Source organism: Lissotriton vulgaris, chromosome 7 (genome assembly GCF_964263255.1).
Source record: "Lissotriton vulgaris chromosome 7, aLisVul1.2, whole genome shotgun sequence".
In the NCBI taxonomy this organism is placed as follows: Eukaryota; Metazoa; Chordata; class Amphibia; order Caudata; family Salamandridae; genus Lissotriton; species Lissotriton vulgaris.
In genome coordinates, this window is record NC_141695.1 from 226,730,242 (window position 1) to 226,752,370 (window position 22,129).

General features: G+C 46.1%; 1 protein-coding gene across 1 annotated transcript in view; it reads left to right on the forward strand.

Annotated features, from left to right (window-relative positions):
• LOC147701265 (IgGFc-binding protein-like) overlaps nt 1-22,129 on the forward strand; it is a 441,798-nt gene that overhangs the window by 201,206 nt on the left and 218,463 nt on the right. The window contains 1 exon segment of the mRNA XM_086929330.1: nt 10,955-11,553. Within this exon segment, the coding sequence (XP_086785456.1) occupies nt 10,955-11,553 (599 nt within the window).

Below are 22,129 nucleotides of genomic sequence, written 5' to 3' on the forward strand. Positions count from 1 at the left end.
TAAGGAATGTGTAGAAATCACAATTTATTTAGCGATTCCTACATGAATCCCGTTTTGCAAGTCCTTAATGGCGATTCCTTAATAATCGCTACTAAGGACTCTCAAAACGGGACAATGATGAATCTAGCTGTGTATTCCCTTTGTGCATGAGGGCTCTGAGCCCGGTCTGAACCAGTTCTGGGTGTTACTTGAGCACTTTGTTTTCCTGGCTTCTCCTTTCCTTTCAGAGAGAAGGGCAGGGTCGTCAGTCGCTCAGCAGGAGGTGGAGCCAGCATTATGGAAGGCAGGCACAGCCCTATTCATGTCCAGGTGCTATCCCCTCCCACCACTCTGGATGCAGATGGAGCTATTCAGCCCAGGCTTGGCCCACTCAGCCTCTGGGAGCCAACCTGCCCCAGCCACTCATAAACTAGACAGTCATTTTACAAACAGGCCAAGGCACACAGAAAGGTCAGACAAGAGAACAGACACTTTCTAAAAGTGCTATTCTCAAACACAGGATTTAAAAAACACCTTTCCTAAAAGATGTGTTATTAAATTCTGAGTTCAGGGATACCAGACTTTGATGTCCTATCTTGTTCCTAAGGGAATATATGCAGGTAACCACTGTAGCCAGCATTCCCCATGATAGCCTATTGGCAAGATAGCCTTACAATAGTGAAAAATGGCTGTACTTCACTACCAGAGTGTGTCACCTGCACTAGTACATGCTCTACCTTTCACATACACTGCACCCTGCCCAAGGGGGCACCTTGGACCTTCCATTGGGGTGACCAATGTGTACAGAAAGGGAAGGGTTAGACCTGGTCAGTGGGGACACCGACCAGGTTGACAGGGCAGTTCACAGACTGCACACAGGCACTGCGGTGGCAGGCCTGCAACACCATATTAGGGCTACTCATGTGGGTGGCACAATCAGTGCTGTGGGTCCACTAGTAGCATTTGTATCACCAGCCATGGCACACTCAGTGCACTTTACGAGGAACTTCTTGGTGATACAAATATGCCAATCATGGATAACCAATTACAATAACAATTTGCACAGGGAGCACTTGCACTTTGACACTGATCAGCAGTGGCAAAGTGCCCAAAGCATCTAAACCAGCAAAAACGAAATCCAACATAGCATAAAAAATACAGGAGGTAGAGGCAAAAATACAGGGGAACCACGCCAAAGATGCCATGTCTAACAATGCCCCACTGTTAAATTGGAACATGAGACTGACAATGAGTATTTCTAATATGTTATCACTTCTTTTTGGATCCATGTAATCTTGTATCACTGTGACAAGCCTTCATCAGAAGGTTATTTACTATTTAAGAAGTTTCTGAATGAACAACCAATAGACACTTTTCCTGCAAATTGAGTCTCAGCCGAAACTCCTGTTCTGGGTTTTAACTTTTGAAGCACCTCGGTCTACTATAAAAAGAGATCACCCGATCCCTAAACACGGGACGCCGGGCATGCCCTACTCCTTAATCCAAAAAAGTGCAGCGACACCTTCTGAGTCAGGCCCTCATTGGGGAACAACAATAGCATCTAATGAGATCCGCTAATCTACAAACAAGTTAATCGCTTACTAGCACACAAGTTTTTAGGCCATTCACAAGATCAGCTGATCTCCAAACACAGTAAGCGCTCACGTGCGCACAAGTCTTTAGGAAATTCACAGAACGGTGCAATACCATCCTTACTCCACCGCAGTCGGTACATACAGCTCCGGTTCCTCCCGCAGTTAAATAATGATCTGCATCAAACTGACCACGGAGAAATCGTCTTATGCAATGAAAGGTTGGGTAGGAAGAAAGGAAGCAACAACACCAGAATCATGGGAATTGTAGTTTACGTTAACACACTAATTATTACTTAGTTTTCCGTGTGTTTCCATGGACTTACATGACAGCATTAATATCTGGAATCAAGACCCATAACATGGATATAGAATTGTGCCAAAATCCTGTGTCTCTCTGATGATGGTACAAAAAGGATAAAGGGCTTTAGCTGCAAAATTTGCAAAACCATAAGGCAGGAAAAGTTTGGTATCACATTTAAGTGCAAAAAAAACCCAGTCTGCACTAGAAATATCCCGAAACACATCTATGTAGTGTTCTATTCCATATAGGCTCAGGTAATATCCTAACATTTCACCTATATTCTTCCCTACATTACACACATTCCAGTTCTTAGTCTTAGTGACTAACCCTTTACCAAAAAACGACACTGAAAACAGAACGCTGGATTTTTCCTGGTTAAAGCCTCATACATTATGCATGAGGATTCTTGGAAATTCAGCAGGACTACCATCTCATGTCTAATAACTATGTATAAAGTTTATTCCAAACGTCATCCTAAGTCCGATAAGTGGCACAGCAAGGTCAAACCCCTGGGGAGACCTTTGGATATTTAAACATCACATCTTGCTGGGAAAAGGAGAGGAGATCAGGAATTCCCTGCTGACACACTGACATGAGGCGCTGAGGTTCCTGCATGCAGATACTCCAGCTAGCAGTCGTCTAACATCCCTGCGGGGTGTCTAACTCGAGGCCAAGGCAGGAAATCCTAAGTTTAAGACTTTTGGTATTTACAGAATTCATTTAGTAGTCCTAAAGTTAGGTCTCCTAACTTCTGTGAATACCGAAATGAGTAAGCGGCTTCTGTGAATACCGAAATGAGTAAGCGGCTTCTGTGAATACCAAAATGAGTAAGTGCCTTCTGTGAATACCAAAATGGTAGTAAGTTTAGGATTTTGTCTTAAGTTAGTTCAGTGAATTGGGCTCTGTGTCCTCAGAAAGCCACTAGTGCACAGAGATTTGGTCAGGGTTGGACTGAGAGATAAGGGTGGGCATTATATTAAGAAGCAGCTCATTTTACTCAAACATGTTAAGTTTGGAACAGTTCCTGGTTGTAGGTTTCAGAACAGGCCAAGAGACGGAGATGGAGTAGACCCTAATTCTGAAAAACACTGCAAATTGATCCAACCAACAGAATTGAAGAGTAGGAGCAACAGTCAAGGCTTTTTAAGTTAGAAGAAATGGGTTCCAAAAGGTGGCCTGCAATACGAGAGGATGCAGAGATGAGAAGAGTGAGATTGAGAGTGCCTACATAATTGATGAAAGCTGATGCTATATTATTATTAGCATCCTCAAGGAGGCTATTGATATCACCCTGCAAAGTAAAATTGGCTGACCGCAGAATATGTGTAGCAAATAAGTCAGGAAGTGCTGAAAATCAATCACTATGGTACCCATGGGGATGGTATTTTCAGTGACAGTACCTCCACCAATTCTTTGAGGTCTATTTCACCCCATCAGGGAGAAGTTTAGCAGTAAGTGCTGAAATAATATCAGGTAGGGAACCTTCATGCAGCCAAGTTTCTGTAAGAAATACAGAATCTGGACTAACTGCACAAAGAAAATTAAATAAGTGCAGCTGGTTCTTAGGGAGAGATTGGCAATTTAGGCTGAAAGAAATACATTTTTGGGACATGAAAAGTTCAGACTGGTGGCTTGAAAAATGGCACGCTCAACATCCCTAACCTGCACCCCAAACTAAGGGTTAGCAACCATGGGATGGGTGGTAGGGGAGCAAACAAACTGCCAGAACGCACATGAGGGCAGGAGGGTGTCAGGATCAAAAATCTAAAACCTAAAAATTAGCAATGTACTAAACCCACTTTAGTGATTAGTAATTTTCTACTGGCTCGCAAAGTGGGTTTAGCAATGTATAAGGAATCGCTATTACGAACTGGTGTCTTTCAGGCATCACTACCAAACAGGAATTCCTATCCGTTTAAGGCCCAACTAGCAGTCAAATAATTGAAACAATACATACTCCCAATATGGAGTGGTAATCAATTTGCTGAAGGGAAAGGGCTTCCCTTACTTCTAGTGAAAAAGAAAAAAAAATCACGTTTGTTTGGGAGTAGGCAGTGTTCCATGGGACCAGCTGCAAACTCTCAAACAGACTAAAAATAAAAGCTTATCTTTTTAAATGAAGCCTGGTTTCCTTCAGGGAAATAGGCTGCAATTTTTAACAGAAATGCTACTTTATTGACAGATAATCACAGGCATGGTGGTCCACTAACCCCAGCGGGCTACCATCCGTGTAATGACCTCCATTCGTAGTGAGTTAAAATGTGCCCATTACAATCAATGATGAATTTAGCGATTCCTACATGAATCCCGTTTTGCAATTCCTTAATGGCGATTCCTTAATAATCGCTACTAAGGACTCTCAAAACGGGACAATGATGAATCTAGCTGTGTATTCCCTTTGTGCATGAGGGCTCTGAGCCCGGTCTGAACCAGTTCTGGATGTTACTTGAGCACTTTGTTTTCCTGGCTTCTCCTTTCCTTTCAGAGAGAAGGGCAGGGTCGTCAGTCGCTTAGCAGGAGGTGGAGCCGGCATTATGGAAGGCAGGCACAGCCCTATTCAGGTCCAGGTGCTATCCCCTCCCACCACTCTGGATTCAGATGGAGCTATTCAGCCCAGGCTTGGCCCACTCAGCCTCTGGGAGCCAACCTGCCCCAGCCACTCACAAACTACACAGTCATTTTACAAACAGGCCAAGGCACACAGAAAGGTCAGACAAGAGAACAGACACTTTCTAAAAGTGCTATTCTCAAATACAGGATTTAAAAAACACCTTTCCTCAAAGATGTGTTATTAAATTCTGAGTTCAGGGATACCAGACTTTTATGTCCTATCTTGCTCCTAAGGGAATATATGCAGGTAACCACTGTAGCCAGCATTCCCCATGATAGCCTATGGGCAAGATAGCCTTACAATAGTGAAAAATTAAAATGGCTGTACTTCACTACCAGAGTGTGTCACCTGCACTAGTACTTGCTCTACCTTTCACATACACTGCACACTGCCCAAGGGGGCACCTTGGGCCTTCCATTGGGGTGACCAATGTGTACAGAAAGGGAAGGGTTAGACCTGGTCAGTGGGGACACCGACCAGGTTGACAGGGCAGTTCATAGACTGCACACAGGCACTGCGGTGGCAGGCCTGCGACACCATATTAGGGCTACTCATGTGGGTGGCACAATCAGTGCTGTGGGTCCACTAGTAGCATTTGCATCACCAGCCATGGCACACTCAGTGCACTTTACTAGGAACTTCTTGGTGATACAAATATGCCAATCATGGATAACCAATTACAATAACAATTTGCACAGGGAGCACTTGCACTTTGACACTGATCAGCAGTGGCAAAGTGCCCAAAGCATCTAAACCAGCAAAAACGAAATCCAGCATAGCATAAAAAATACAGGAGGTAGAGGCAAAAATACAGGGGGAACCACGCCAAAGATGCCAGGTCTAACAATGCCCCACTGTTAAATTGGAACATGAGACTGACAATGAGTATTTCTAATATGTTATCACTTCTTTTTGGATCCATGTAATCTTGTATCACTGACAAGCCTTCATCAGAAGGTTATTTACTATTTAAGAAGTTTCTGAATGAACAACCAATAGACACTTTTCCTGCAAATTGAGTCTCAGCCGAAACTCCTGTTCTGGGTTTTAACTTTTGAAGCACCTCGGTCTACTATAAAGAGAGATCACCCGATCCCTAAACACGGGACGCCGGGCATGCCCTACTCCTTAATCCAAAAAGGTGCAGCGACAACTTCTGAGTCAGGCCCTCATTAGAGAACAACAATAGCATCAAATGAGATCCGCTAATCTAAAAACAAGTTAATCGCTTACTAGCACACAAGTTTTTAGGCCATTCACAAGATCAGCTGATCTCCAAACACAGTAAGCGCTCACGTGCGCACAAGTCTTTAGGAAATTCACAGAACGGTGCAATACCATCCTTACCCCACCGCAGTCGGTACACACAGCTCCGGTTCCTCCCGCAGTTAAATAATGATCTGCATCAAACTGACCATGGAGAAATCGTCTTATGCAATGAAAGGTTAGGTAGGAAGAAAGGAAGCAACAACACCAGAATCATGGGAATTGTAGTTTACGTTAACACACTAATTATTACTTAGTTTTATGTGTGTTTCCATGGACTTACATGACAGCATTTATATCTGGAATCAAGACGCATAACATGGATATAGAATTGTGCCAAAATCCTGTGTCTCTCTGATGATGGTACAAAAAGGATAAAGGGCTTTAGCTGCAAAATTTGCAAAACCATAAGGCAGGAAAAGTTTGGTATCACATTTAAGTGCAAAAAAAACCCAGTCCGCACTAGAAATATCCCGAAACACATTCTATGTAGTGTTCTATTCCATATAGGCTCAGGTAATATCCTAACATTTCACCTATATTCTTCCCTACATTACACACATTACAGTTCTAAGTCTTAGTGACTAACCCTTTACCTAAAAACGACACTGAAAACAGAACGCTGGATTTTTCTGGTTAAAGCCTCATACATTATGCATGAGGATTCTTGGAAATTCAGCAGGACTACCATCTCATGTCTAATAACTATGTATAAAGTTTATTCCAAACGTCATCCTAAGTCCGATAAGTGGCACAGCAAGGTCAAACCCCTGGGGAGACCTTTGGATATTTAAACATCACATCTTGCTGGGAAAAGGAGAGGAGATCAGGAATTCCCTGCTGACACACTGACATGAGGTGCTGAGGTTCCTGCATGCAGATACTCCAGCTAGCAGTCGTCTAACATCCCTTGCGGGGTGTCTAACTCGAGGCCAAGACAGGAAATCCTAAGTTTAAGACTTTCGGTATTTACAGAATTCATTTAGTAGTCCTAAAGTTAGGTCTCCTCACTTCTGTGAATACCGAAATGAGTAAGCGGCTTCTGTGAATACCAAAATGAGTAAGTGCCTTCTGTGAATACCAAAATGGTAGTAAGTTTAGGATTTTGTCTTAAGTTAGTTCTGTGAATTGGGCTCTGTGTCCTCAGAAAGCCACTAGTGCACAGAGATTTGGTCAGGGTTGGATTGAGAGATAAGGGTGGGCATTATATTAAGAAGCAGCTCATTTTACTCAAACATGTTAAGTTTGGAACAGTTCCTGGTTGTAGGTTTCAGAACAGGCCAAGAGAAGGAGACGGAGTAGACCCAAATTCTGAAAAACACTGCAAATTGATCCAACCAACAGAATTGAAGAGTAGGAGGAACAGTCAAGGCTTTTTAAGTTAGAAGAAATGGGTTCCAAAAGGAGGCCTGCAATACGAGAGGATGCAGAGATGAGAAGAGTGAGATTGAGAGTGCCTAGATAATTGATGAAAGCTGATGCTATATTATTATTAGCATCCTCAAGGAGGCTATTGATATCACCCTGCAAAGTAAAATTGGCTGACCGCAGAATATGTGTAGCAAATAAGTCAGGAAGTGCTGAAAATCAATCACTATGGTACCCATGGGGATGGTATTTTCAGTGACAATACCTCCATCAATTCTTTGAGGTCTATTTCACCCCATCAGGGAGAAGTTTAGCAGTAAGTGCTGAAATAATATCAGGTAGGGAACCTTCATGCAGCCAAGTTTCTGTAAGAAATACAGAATCTGGACTAACTGCACAAAGAAAATTAAATAAGTGCAGCTGGTCCCTAGGGAGAGATTGGCAATTTAGGCTGAAAGAAATACATTTACGGGACATGAAAAGTTCAGACTGGTGGCTTGAAAAAATGGCACGCTCAACATCCCTAACCTGCAGCCCAAACTAAGGGTTAGCAACCGTGGGATAGGTGGTAGGGGAGCAAACAAACTGCCAGAACGCACATGAGGGCAGGAGGGTGTCAGGATCAAAAATCTAAAACCTAAAAATTAGCAATGCACTAAACCCACTTTAGTATTTAGTAATTTTCTACTGACTCGCAATGTGGGTTTAGCAATGTATAAGGAATCGCTATTAAGAACTGGTGTCTTTCAGGCATCACTACCAAACAGGAATTCCTATCCATATGTATCAATAGTTTAAGGCCCAACTAGCAGTCAAATAATTGAAACAATACATACTCCCAATATGGAGTGGTAATCAATTTGCTGAAGGGAAAGGGCTTCCCTTACTTCTAGTGAAAAAGAAAAAAAAACACGTTTGTTTGGGAGTAGGCAGTGTTCCATGGGACCAGCTGCAAACTCTCAAACAAACTAAAAATAAAAGCTTATCTTTTTAAATGAAGCCTGGTTTCCTTCAGGGAAATAGGCTGCAATTTTTAACAGAAATGCTACTTTATTGACAGATAATCACAGGCATGGTGGTCCACTAACCCCAGCGGGCTACCATCCGTGTAATGACCTCCATTCGTAGTGAGTTAAAATGTGCCCATTACCTCACTAATATACATGAGGTGCGTCGGATTTAAACCAATTATGATGCAGAATTTTATGTACAGACCTATTAGTACATAGGCCAGTTCTTGAAATTGTTTACTGGTAACACATTTTGCAACAAATAAATAGTACACCTAGCCCTTAGTTAGATCTATGTTCATTCAGCAAGTGTTGCATGTAATGGGAAGCATGGTACTGGAAACAGTGCACCACAAGGATTGCAATTGAAATATATTTATTCAAAACCAAAGGTCTTGGAGATATCATAGGTGCAAAATGGTGTTCATGCTGTAGAGCAGTCCAGCACCTTCAATCATTGATAAATGTCATGTCACATGCACTTGGATTTGGTGCCATGCGCCAAATCCAAGTGCAAGAAACTTGAACGCATATGGAGATCTGAGTACTCCCCTAATGATAAAGAAATTTATAAAACGGAACTTCGACACTACCACTCCCTGTGCAAATCTGCCAGGGCAAACTACGTAAACACCTCTATTCTATCAGCCCAAAACCGCCCAAAAGCTCTTTTTAAAGCAGTCCAAGAACTTTCCGGACAATCAAACTCGCCAAAAGCCCCTTGTTTGGACACTGCCCAATGTAATACACTTGCTGAATTTTTCACGGAGAAAATAGACCGCATTTATGCTGGTTTTGATGCCTCCCCTCGAGCACTGGACAACCCCCACAGTACTGATCCTGACACTACTTTCCCTCAGGATACTACTACCCTTGTCCCTCACACTTCCATTGACAAATGGGATCCGATCTCTTTAGAACTCTTTTTTAAACTCATGGCTAAAATCAAATCTGGCTCCCCACTTGATGCCATGCCCCCTCAAATTCTAAGCACCCTTGACACTTCCGTTCTTTAACCTATCCTAGCCCTCCTGAATGCATCTCTGTCGGAAGCCACCGTTCCTGCAGCCTGGAAACACGCCATGGTGGTTCCTCTTCTAAAAAAACTAACGCCGATCCCAACAACCCTTCTAATTTCCGACCCATATCTCTACTCCCTTGCCTGTCCAAGGTATTAGAAAAACACATCAACCTCTGCCTCTCCTCACACATTGAGGACACGAAATTCCTACACCCATCCCAATCTGGCTTCAGGGCTGGATTCTCTACTGAATCTACCCTTTTAGGTGTCACAGAGGCTATCAGACAGCAGGTGGACAGAGGGGAGATGGTGGCGCTTATCCTGTTGGACTTAAGCGCTGCGTTCGATACCGTCTCCCATGACATCCTCCTCTCCACCCTAAAGGCCGCTGGTATCCATGGCACTGCTCTAGCCTGGATCGCTAGTTTTCTGTCCGCACGCACTTTTCAGGTCTTTTCCTCCACTTCTGCTTCCACTGCCCTCCCGTGCCCACACGGTGTACCCCAAGGCTCTATTTTAAGCCCCCTTTTCTTCAATATCTATGCCAGTCCTCTCGCCTCTCTGGCAGAACAATCTGGTCTCTCTATATTTTCATACGCGGACGACACCCAAATCATTTTTTCTCTCTCCTCTAATAAACACGCCCCCAATTCATCTCTCCAATCTGGGCTCACTAATATTGCCAACTGGATGCAGACCAATAAATTAAAACTAAACGGCGACAAAACCGAACTTCTTCTATTCGGTCCTGACACCTCTCTCTGGGGCCCTAAGCACTGGCCTCAGCAAATGGGTCCCCTGCCGGTTCCATCCACCAAGGCTCGCAACCTGGGAGTTACATTTGATAACCAACTGTCCATGAAACAGCATGTTGTGAAAGTCTCAGCCACCTGCACTAATATCATGCGGTGGCTGAGAAAAATAGCATGGATGCTTCCGCCAGACACCCAAAAAACTGTGGTCCAGGCTTTAATAACCTCCAGGTTGGACTACGGTAACGTGCTCCTCCTTGGGGCTAGCAAGGAGGTAACACGTAAATTACAGGTGGTGCAAAACATGGCAGCTCGTCTGCTCTGTAATCTGCCCAGAACTGCCTCTGCCAGCGCTTCCCTGCGCAGCCTTCATTGGCTGCGCATTGAATCAAGAGGAAAATTCAAAGCCCTCTGTTATATGCACCGGATCAAAACAGGCAACTCCCCCTCCTATCTCTCCATTTTGGTTCAACCGTACTGTCCAGTGCGCACTCTTAGATCCTCCTTTCTTGGCACCTTCTCCGTGCCCCGTTTCAAACGCACCAGAGTTGGTGGTCGCTCCTTCTCCTATCTGGCGCCATCACTCTGGAACACACTCCCCATTTCTTTGCGTTTTGAAACTTGCTACCTGAAATTCAGTAAAGGCCTGAAAACCTGGCTTTTCTCTGCTTGATCTTCTCCCATCTTGTGTCTCCCTGCTTCTTCTTCCTCTGTCAGCGCCGGGAAACCCCTGGGTATCTGTGCGCTTTACAAACCCAAATATAATAATAATAATAATAATAACGTGCAGTGGCACATGAGGATGTCTCATCAATGCCGGGGCTTGTATTTAGTAAATGTGCAAAGTTATCTCAGTATTTAATGAGGTTTCATAACCACTCAGATTCGTCAGTGACTATTGCTTTCCAGGCCCTTCTATTGTTAAATATTATATTAGTGTGAAATGTCATCACAAAGGCCTACTATTTGCATAGAAATTATATATGTTTTCTGATTATAGTGCAGTGTATTATATTTGTGGTGAACTAACATATATATGTTTCCATTCTAGCACTTCCCTGTGGGGAGAACAGTCACTATGAGGCCTGTGGGAACGCCTGTCCAGCCAGCTGCTCTGACAGAGTTGCCCCTGCCACCTGCATCAGACCCTGTGTTGAGACCTGCCAGTGTAATGATGGCTATGTTCTTAATGTGGACAAATGTGTGCCTGTGGGAAGCTGCGGCTGCACTTCCAATGGCATCTACTACAAACCAAATGAGGACATCTGGTACGATGCCAACTGCCAAGTGCGCTGTAAGTGTGACCCAACCCTTGGCATGGTGGTCTGCAGGAATACCCAATGCAAAGTCAGCGAAAAATGCATGCTGGTAAATGGAGTTCGAGGCTGCTTCCCAGTCAGCTACTCCACCTGCACCGGCAGTGGAGATACTCACTACACCACCTTCGATGAATATAGATATGATTTCATGGGCACCTGCGTCTATCAGCTGGTTGGCCTCGTCTCCAAGGATCCCTCTTTCACTGCCTTCAGAGTCACAGTTGAGAATGACAACCGAGGAAGCAAGACAGTTTCATACACCAAAGTGGTGACACTGGAGGCCTACGGCATAAGCATAACCCTCAGCAGGGACTTTCCTTTCAAAGCCTTGGTATGTATATAACCTAATCAAACAGTAACCAGGTAGTGGACTGCTAAGGCACTTGGGGGCAGATTTACAAGCCCGCTGCGCCACTTTTGCGTCATTTTTAACATGGGAAAAATGACGCAAAAGTGGTGCAAGGGTCTTGTAAATCTGCCCCAGGTGTCTGTGGATGCGATGCAACTTTATCCTGTCCAAACAGTAAAGCACTTATCACTCAAATTCATCATGTGATAAATGAAAAAGTGGGAGCAAGCTACTTTAAATCTTGTTTGTATTACAGTCATCTACATTGAAGTCCTAAACATTAAAAGAGTATCGTCCATGTGAGGGATTAAGGAACACTTATTTTTCATAATAGACTGCATTAAACAGAGGCAATACCAACTTAAGACAAATTTGTTTTTTAGGGCAACCATATTCCCCAAAGTCAGTAGTGCAAAAATAGTTATCATAGTGGGGGAGGGGGCCGCCATCAAAGCTTATTTATTGATGTAATTGCTAGATTGGATTCGACTATCCATAAACAAGAAAAACAAGCATTGGCAATGGCAATAGTTCTCACTTTAATATAGTGCATCTCACATTGTACTCATACATTAATTTCGCTGAACCTAAACTCACACACAACTCTCATTCTTCACTATTATAAATACACCTCCCCCTACACTCACACAGGCATACTGCTCAATCTGGACACACATAGGCACATCTGCTAAAACCCACTTGTGTGGACACACAGATTACTTTACACTCGCACACTGATCATTTGGCACTCGCAAACTGCTAATCTGCACTCACACAGGCAGGCACAATCCCTACCGTGCTCCCTTCTCTCAGCGCCTAGGGCCTCATTTCCAAGAAACTGACGCAAAAGCATTGATGCATGAGTTTCCCTGTACCTGTGTCAAATGCCCTTGTGACACCATGGATGCAGTATATTTACAATACGAGGCTCCATAGAGCAAGGATTAAGAGATGCATCAGAAATTCTGAGCTTCTGTTGGTGCAAACGTGATGCACTGCTGGAGTTGGTCGTCAGAACACATAGACAAGTCCCATTGTAAAAGTCCTGCATTGATCCTTAAGCCTGGTCTGAGCAGGCATAGGGATTTTGACACAGTCAAGTCGCAGAGTGAGGCAGTGAAAAGATTGCAAATTTTACTGCACCACGTCTGTGTGGTCTTTTGCATGGGAATACCTTCCCTGCTTGCATTATTAGTATAGGGTAGTTGTTCTTTGGACCAAATTATCAATACAGAAAGAAAGCATAAAATTATTGAACTCCTGGATTTTTGGCTTGACCAAAGTTGTATGAACCTTGGCAGAATTCTTCAGTTCCATTATCTGCCCAAACTGTTGAGTGTTTCGAAACTGGCAGGACTCCACAAAGTTCTGTAAAGAGTTCCCAACCCTTCTGTTCAGCACCCAGAAGCGATTCCATTCAATGTGCAGCCCTATGCTGGCCTCATCATTTAATCAGTAAGGAAATTCCCAACAATAGTTGACCGTGTTGTACACAGGGTGACATAGAAGGGACAGCATCCTAGAGTTGCTCCTTGCCAAGGATGGTAGCTGAGCACATGGAGCCTCTTCAGGTGGAGAGGGGTAGTCAGCTTTCTGTTTTATTGTCCTGGGTGTCAGGAGGGGAGGAGTAAGGCCAAAAGGGTTTTATAAGCAGTCCTTTTCCAGGGCCAGGCCTTATTTGTGATTGCTGACCCACTTTAAATGAACGAGCTGTAAAGAATCTAAGGGGCAGATTTATGAAGGGCTTGCGCCACGTTTACGCCGCCGTTGCGTGACGCAACGGCACGGAAACGTGGCGCATCCCTGTGCCCCATTTACAACGTGACGCATCTAGGAGATGCGTCACGTTGTATAGCACTGCGCCATGAGGAGGCATTCCTGCTCAGGGGGGGGCGTTCCTGCGCAGGAATGCCTCCTGAAAGTGGCTGAGTGAAATCTATGAGATTTCACTCAGTCACTTTCAGGGCAATGCTGCGTCAAAACCCTGCGCCTGCTTGAAGCAGGCGTAAGGCTTGAGGCAGCATTGAAAGAATAGGCCCCCCCAGAGCATTGCTGGAGCTGCTGTCGCGCTTGCAACGCAACTCCAGCAATGCGTCACATTTCCGGCACAGATGCGTCACGCATCTGTGCCGTTTTTGCCCCATGGTGCGCCGCATCATTAATGCGGCGCACCATGGGTGGCGCAGTTGTGGCGCACTGTGGCGCATGTTAACTGGCGCATCCTTCGGGATGCGCCAGTTAACATAAATCTGCCCCACAGTGTATTAGGGCTGAACACCAACAGGACAGCTTTAGCTTTCTCAGAATGGGTGTTGGCTTTTCAAGGAATTCACTGTGTATGTTATGAAATAGTATGAAGGTATCCAGAAGAAAAGAGAAGCAGAATCCGTAGTAAAGGTAAACGGAGCTTTATTTAGCATGTAAACTCCAGACGTTCCCGATCGTCGCCAGTGTTATGAAATAGTATGATGGTATCCAGAAGAAAAGAGAAGCAGAATCCGTAGTAAAGGTAAACGGAGCTTTATTTAGCATGTAAACTCCAGCAACGTACAAACTCGAATGCCAGTAAACTGTCTGCCTAACCATTTATACATTCCACACTCATTCAAAGCACAACACACACACGAGGCACAGATCTACATAAACACCGCACGCGAACCACAACACGCGACATACACACCTTTGAAACATAACAGCACGCATATTGTTTGTGGATGACGCGCGTGCATACATGCGCGTCATTCCAAACAATAACAATACACCACAGTATACACCTGGACTGCCAAACCCAACCGTCATATAGCTACTTCTTTTCTACATACTGTGTATAGTTAGCATGAGTTTATTAAATGTTTGCACGCCGTTTTCATTCTTGCTTCACTTTTGCACACAACACATAATTGTTGTTTTAGCTTTCAACCTAGAAGAGCTTTGTGATTTACTAGAGAAATAATATGTTATTGCTCTGATATCAGTTTTGTTCTACACTCTGTCTGCACACCGAGTGCTGAAGGCTACACGTATAACTTAACCCAGTGTTGTTGTAAGGTCTGATCTTCGCACCCTTATAGACATAACACACATGCTGCTGCCAAAATCTGGCTCTAGGCGAGTTTTATATTATGATGCTGAACGCACAAAAACACACTTGATATGCTTCGCATGCAGAGAGCTGGTGGAAGGTGATGTGATCGTCCTGCCACTTCAACAAAGCCGACGCTGTCATCGCACCCCATCTGCGGGACATCATCAACACCTCATTCGACACCGCCACCTTCCCCGAGAGCTGGAAGCACGCCAAACTCAGCGCTCTACTGAAGAAACCTACAGCAGACCCCACCGAACTCAAGAATTACCGCCCCATCTCTCTACTCCCGTTTCCAGCCAAAGTCATCGAGAAGACCGTCAACAAACAGCTGGCCGCCTTCCTCGAGACGAACGGATCCCTCGACCCATCGCAGTCCGGATTCCGTGCCAACCACAGCACCGAGACCGCCCTCATCGCCGCCACCGACGACATCCGAGCCCTGATGGACAACGGGGAAACAGCGGCCCTCATCCTCCTAGACCTCTCCGCGGCGTTCGACACGGTCTGCCACCGCACCCTAGTGCAACGCCTCAGCAACGTCGGAATCCAGGAGAAGGCGCTGGAATGGATCGTCTCCTTTCTCAACGGAAGAACTCAAAGAGTCCGCCTACCACCGTACAAATCAGAGGCCACCAAAGTCAGCTGCGGTGTCCCTCAAGGATCCTCACTGAGCCCGACTCTCTTCAACGTCTACATGAGCCCCCTCGCGGCCATCGCACGCCAACACAACCTCAACATAATCTCCTACGCCGACGACACCCAGCTGATCCTATCCCTGACCAACGACCCCGCCGCCGCCAGAGCCAACCTGCACGAAGGGATGAGAGAGGTAGCTGAGTGGATGACGACGAGCCGCCTGAAGCTGAACTCAGACAAGACGTAAGTCCTCATCCTGGGCTCCTCGCCCTCCGCCTGGGACGACTCCTGGTGGCCCCCCGCCCTGGGCACCGCACCCAAACCGACGGACCACGCACGCAACCTGGGCTTCATCCTGGACTCCTCCCTCTCCATGACCAGGCAAGTCAACGCCGTCTCCTCGTCGTGCTTCAACATCCTGCGCATGCTTCGGAAGATCTTCTGGTGGATCCCCACAGAGACCAGGAAGACCGTCACCCAGGCCCTCGTCACCAGCCGACTGGACTACGGCAATGCACTCTACGCCGGAACCACCGCCAAGATCCAGAAGAGACTCCAGCGCATCCAGAACGCCTCAGCCAGACTCATCCTCGACATCCCACGACACAGCCACATCTCCGGACACCTAAGAGACCTGCACTGGCTCCCGGTCAACAAGAGAATCACCTTCCGCCTCCTTACCCACGCACACAAAGCTCTCCACGACCAAGGCCAGAGCTACCTCAACAACCGCATCAACTTCTACGCTCCCAAACGCCACCTCCGATCCGCCAGCCACGCCCTCGCCGCCGTCCCACGCATCCGCAGAGCCACCTTAGGAGGAAGGTCCTTCTCCTACCTGGCCGCAAAGACCTGGAACTCCCTCCCGGCCGACCTGCGCCTGACCCAAGACCACCTCTCCTTCAGGAAGAAGCTCAAGACCTGGCTGTTCGAGCAGTAACGCCCCCCCCCCCATGCGCCTCGAGACCCTATGGGTAGGTAGTGCGCTCTACAAAGGTCTTTGATTGATTGATTGAGATTTTAAGGTATGGGCCCGCCCTTCTAAAACCCAAATGAGACCTTCATAGATATAAAATACTATGCTAAATAGGGACGTTGTGAATTAGACATTGTTAATTTCTATTCATTCCAGCATCTTAGTATGCTGTCCCCATTCGCCTTTTATGGACTAATAACTATGCTGATAGCTTTGTTGCTTATAATATGTTTGCTAGTATTATACAAGATACTGCATTTGAGAACCTTGCATTAGTAAATAAATATTTCAAACATGCACGTGTCCTCTTTTACTCCACGTTCTGGTTTGTGATGATTATATAACGAAAGAGTGTTCATGTATTCCACGATTCCTGAGGTACTCTAAGTTCATGTTCTGGTCTGTCTAAGCATTGGGAGTTTGTTATGACCAACAGGACACTGTAGCTAGCTCGGTAAGGGTATTTTGGGTACTGAGGTGAGTTTTGGGCCATCCTAATTCACAGAGGTTCCAGGTCTCTATGCACAGTTCTGTAGGAGAACGGAATTCCCGCTACATGGCACCCATACATTGTTGGCCTTATATCATGACACTCGAGTAGTATATCATTCAATCCTTAACCCCTTCACTAACGTTTCCGGTAAACGGTGGTGTCGAAAAAACCTACCTATTTTTAAAATAGGTCTTTTCAAGCTTGATTCTTTCTAAAACGGTTTCCTTGAATTACTACCCAGTTGTGCTACAAAGTTTACTTTGTTTTTTCTAATTCCTGTGCTGTCATGGCCCAGCCCGTGGACATTCCGCTGCATAGTCGCATTGCGGTGCGAAATCATTTGCGGGCTTACAATGTACCTTTGGAGGGCTTGGCTGTGATTATGGTGGTGAGTGCGGAACATGCTTACCCTTACGAACTCTTTTATTCGTGGGTGACATTTCCGGCAGTGGACGCTAATTCAGGCGTATTCCACACATACACTCCCACGGTTGTTCCTAATGAGTATACTCCGTACAGAGCACAGGAAGTACCTATTGATGTTTGGCAGCATGGAGTTTGGTTTGGTGGCGCCCTACCCCATTCTTTAACCGCTCCGAGGTTGGGTCCTTTGTCCATTCCAGGCGCTAGTTGGCCTGTTTTGGCAGGATTTACTCCTCATCCTCTACACGGCAATTGTAATTTGGCTGAAATCCGACGACTACATGTAGTCGCGATTGCCGTGATTAGAGCCTTAGTGCATTACACCAGCCATAATCTTCCGGGTGGAGCCCCGGGGGGTGCGGCGCTTCCGGCAGGGCAGGGTGGTTTGAAAATCAGTCCTGTCATGGTCAATGCTGTTATGGGCAAGAAGCCCCAGGAAAAGGATGATTTTCCTTTCTGGCTTGCCGAGAAATTTGACCAGCTGGAAGCTGTATTTCCTAATACGACTCCTGGTGAAAAACACCGGATTCTTACACTTAGTTTGCCGAAGGATTTGGCCCCTGAACTTGTTGACTGTGAGACATGGGGAAAGACTTTTGCGGCGGTCTATGCGCGGTGCTACGGCACCCCGTCTATGTCAGTGCTGTCTTCGGTCCTTAAACGTGTTCAAGATGATCACGGACCGGAATCGGCAGTCGAATTGGGCATGCGCCTGTGTGGCACCTTTGACGTAGTTTGCAATCTGATCCTTGCTAATGTCAAGGGAGATGCAGTGAACTTTCAGGTTGCTAACGCGTTAGCGGTGCTTCCCGAGGCCGAGAAACCCCGACAGGTAGCGAGAATTATTGCGGCGGCTTACAAAACCGTGGGTCGCAATTGTAAGGGCGTTAAGCCTTTTTCTGTTAAAGATAAAAAGCAGCCCCAGGGACAAACTTCGGAGACGGAAGTTCAGCCCAAGTCCAAAAAACTAAATTGGCCTAAAAAACAACAGAAACAGGGAAAGCAACCGCAACAACAACAGACACAGGTTTCTCGCCCTGCGTCTCCGTTACCTACGCAGTCGGAACGTGTTTATGACTTGCGCGACCGCGCGACGATTAAGACTCCTGATCGATTTCAGGCTTCTGACCAACGCTCTCCTCATTCCTTTCAGGACTCATCGGCTCCGACGACCGGTGGTGGAGGGGGCGGCAGGGGTCGGGGTGGTCAGGAAGGACGTGACCAGCCCCGCCCGAGGAACGGTGCAGAAAAGCAGGAAGGCTCTACGCCTAGGAGACCACAGTTTGCCAAGAAGAAAGTCGCAGCCTTAACAGCGCATCGATATGCCCCAGATAGTGAGAACGCGGCTTCGAATCTGACGTGGGCTCTGACCTTGCTGGACAGCGCGGCGGAGATTACCATAGTGAGAGAGGCGCTCCGTCCACTACTGAAGGTGACAGCGACTGATACTTATGTTGTCATTGAAACAGCTGACACCAGAGTTGCTCCCCCTGATAGACTTTTTGAAATTGTCCTGTTAATTGAGGGTGACATACAACGAACCATAAAAGGGGTATTTTGGGAAAATCTATCGTCTACATATGACATTTTGCTTTTGGAGGCTGACTGGCCCCCACCTTTTGTGCTCGCAGCTCCGCGAGGAGAGGAGGTGATCCTCCCCAGTTTCGCGAACACGGTCTCGAAAGAGAATGCACAGCATTTTGCAGAAGAGTGGGCTCTTAATCTTGCGCGGGCTGTATACAGCAATCAATGTGGTTGGGATAAATTGTCCCAACGCCACGAGATACCTTTAGGGTCTCAGCCGCAGCCTCAACCTCAATATCCTATAAGACGTGAAGCGAAAGCTTCCGTCGCGGATATCCTTGAACAATTGGAATATCAAGGTGTAATTGAAACATGTGTGTCACCAATGAATAACCCTCTTTTTACTGTAAACAAGCCTGACGGATCGTATCGTTTGGTTTTGGATTACCGGCATTTAAACTCGCATTGCCGTAACTGTGCAGTACAGAACACTCACGGCTCTGCTCTTGTGAATAGTCTTGTGCGTAAGCGGTTTAAGACCACGCTTGACATTTCTAATGGTTTCTATACCCACCAATTGGATGCTATGAGTTCCCAATGGACCAGTTTTACATGCGGCGGTGTCCAAAAACACTTTTGGCGTCTCCCTATGGGCTATAAGAATAGTCCTGGGGTTTTTTCCGCCCGCATAGTCTCTCTTTTGGAGAGAACCGACCCGGATGCTTGTTCGTATGTGGATGACATATATCTCACAGACGACGAACTTTGGGAGCACCTGTGTCGTGTAAACAGAATTATTTGTACCTTTGCAAACTTAGGTTACAAATTCAACTTTGCAAAATCGCACATTGCAGAGTACACAGTGTTGTTTCTGGGCTACGAGCTTAACAATGAAGGAAAGGGATTGGCTCCTCACTTCCTGGAGAAATGCACACTGAAAAAATTACAATCTTTACTGGGCTTTTTGAATTTCGGGAGAACTTACATTTCGGAATATGCCCAGCGTATCAAGCCTTTGTATGCTTAGATACAACCATCCTTTTCCAAATCATGCTGGCTGCCTGAGCATTCGGCTATACTGCAGTCTTTGCAGGCTGATCTGCTCGCTTCTAAATTCTTACTGACTTGTGATAATCAGACCAACCTGGTGATAAGAATTATCTCTGGGACGGTAGGTTTCACGTACCTGACTTTTAATGAAGGAGACACAGTACCTTTTGCTTACAAGTCACACTTGTACACTTCGGCTGAACTGCGATTTTCCACTGTGGAGAAAGTTTTGACGGCTGTGCAGATGGCTATTCTTAAAGAACGTGCCCTGTCACAGGGAAAACGCATGTTGGTTGTTACCCCGTGTCCTGCCTTGGAGGCAGTCACAAAAGCCAGTGTACCTAATTCTAAGGCTTTGCACCCTCGGTGGATTCAATGGGCAGCGTCCTTGTCATCTCAGGATGTCACGTTTATTTGTGACGCCACATTAAGGTCGCAGGAGTACTTACAGTATGAATTTGTTCATCCTGCTCCTTTAGCAATGCGACCCCTGGAGGATTTCCATTGCATCATTTACACCGATGGTTCGGCGCAGGTTGCGCATGGCTCTAAACACGCCTACGTTTCCGCATGCGCCATTGTGGTCGGTGCCATGGTGAACGATGAGTTCAAGTCCAGTGTCATGCACACGCAGACACTCAGAGACTGCACTGCTCAATTGGCAGAACTTCGTGCTTTAATGCTTGCATTGGAGTACACAGATCCTAGGGTGACTACTCTTATCGTAAGTGATTCTTACTACTGTGTCCAGTCTTACAATGAAAACTTAATCTTTTGGATTCAGAATGAGTTTCGTGATTCCAAGGGTAGCACAATAAAACATAAAATGATCTGGGTCCGAGTGGCTGAGCTTAAAGAGCGGTTGCCACTTGTGTTTGTGATTCATACTCTCGGCCATCAGCGCGTGGGAGTCCACGCTGTCGGTAATTCGCTTGCTGATGAAGCAGCGAAATCAGCAGTATCTAAATATTTAGTTGCAGCAGTTACACGGTCCAAAAGTAAAATAGATGATGACATCTTGGCGGCTGTTGCTGCCACTGAGAAGGGAGGTAAATATCCTGCGGGGTTCCCTTCGAAGTACACATACCACTTAAGTCCCGATAAGGTTCCTTACGTGAAAATTCCTGAAGTTGGCGAACGTTTGGTTCCCAACTCGGATCGCAGGGCTACTTTGATTACAGCGGCTCATGAAGGTCTGGTGTCTGCGGGCGTCTCAGCCACTGTAACTCAGCTACAACAGAGGTTCTGGTGGCGGGGACTGTACAAACAGACGCATGATTATGTCCTTCAATGTGACATTTGCCAGCAGATCAAGCCTCCGACTGCAGCGTGTCCGCCACAGACACAGTTGGACATTTCTAATAAACCACTAGGATGCGTTTATTTAGATCACTGCGGTCCTTTTACTTCTGATACTGCGTATAAGTACATCTTAGTAGCAGTTGATTCATGCACACGCTTTGTGTGGGTATGGCCCCATCGCAGCGCTGATTCACGGACAGTCATAAGAGATTTGCGTGTCTTTGTAGGGATTTTTGCCTGTGGTACCTTCCATTCGGATCAGGGTCCGGCTTTCGCCTCTAAGGCGTATAAGGATGCTATGGTTTAGTTGGGGGTCCAAGTCAAGTTTTTGTCTCCATACAGACCTGGGGGTAACAGTGTAGTGGAACGAATGAACCGTGACTTAAAGCAATCTTTGACAGCTCGAGTTATAGGCACTGGCTGAAACTGGCTGGCCCACCTCAATGGCGTGCAGCGTGCTCTTAATAATCTCCCTAGAAGGTCTCTGGGTGGGCGGACCCCGTACAAAATGCTCTTTGGTATCAAGATGTACGTCCCTGACCTCGACGGTCTAGACTGCGTGGCTCAAGCCACGGCCTTTGACGTAGATGCACATTGTGCTGTTTTACAGGATCTACAAAAGTCCAGAGACAGTCTTGCAAAAGAACATTTGCCCTCCACGTCGGATGATGCGTTGCAGATCCCGGTAGTTGGCTGGCTACCCAAAGTTGGAGAACTGGTTCGAGAGAAGATCGACAACAAGAAAGAATTTGGTCCTTCCTATCGAGCACCGGTCCCCGTTCTTGGAGTGAAGGGCACAAGAACAGTCGTTTTACCACCACTTCCAGGTCGTGAGGAAATCAGGTTTATCTCAATTGACAATGTCAAGATACACAGGGTGGCCGATTCTTCATAGTATGACACCGGCAGTCTCCTGTCCTTCGATTGTGAGAAATTCTGTTTTGGCCATTACTGCAGCTGCTGAGCCAGAAGTGGCCCTAGAGATGCCTGTCATTCCCAATCCTATACCGAACACTTTCCCAGTTAATAACAATGATGACCTCGATTATTCCTTCCCTGCTGATTT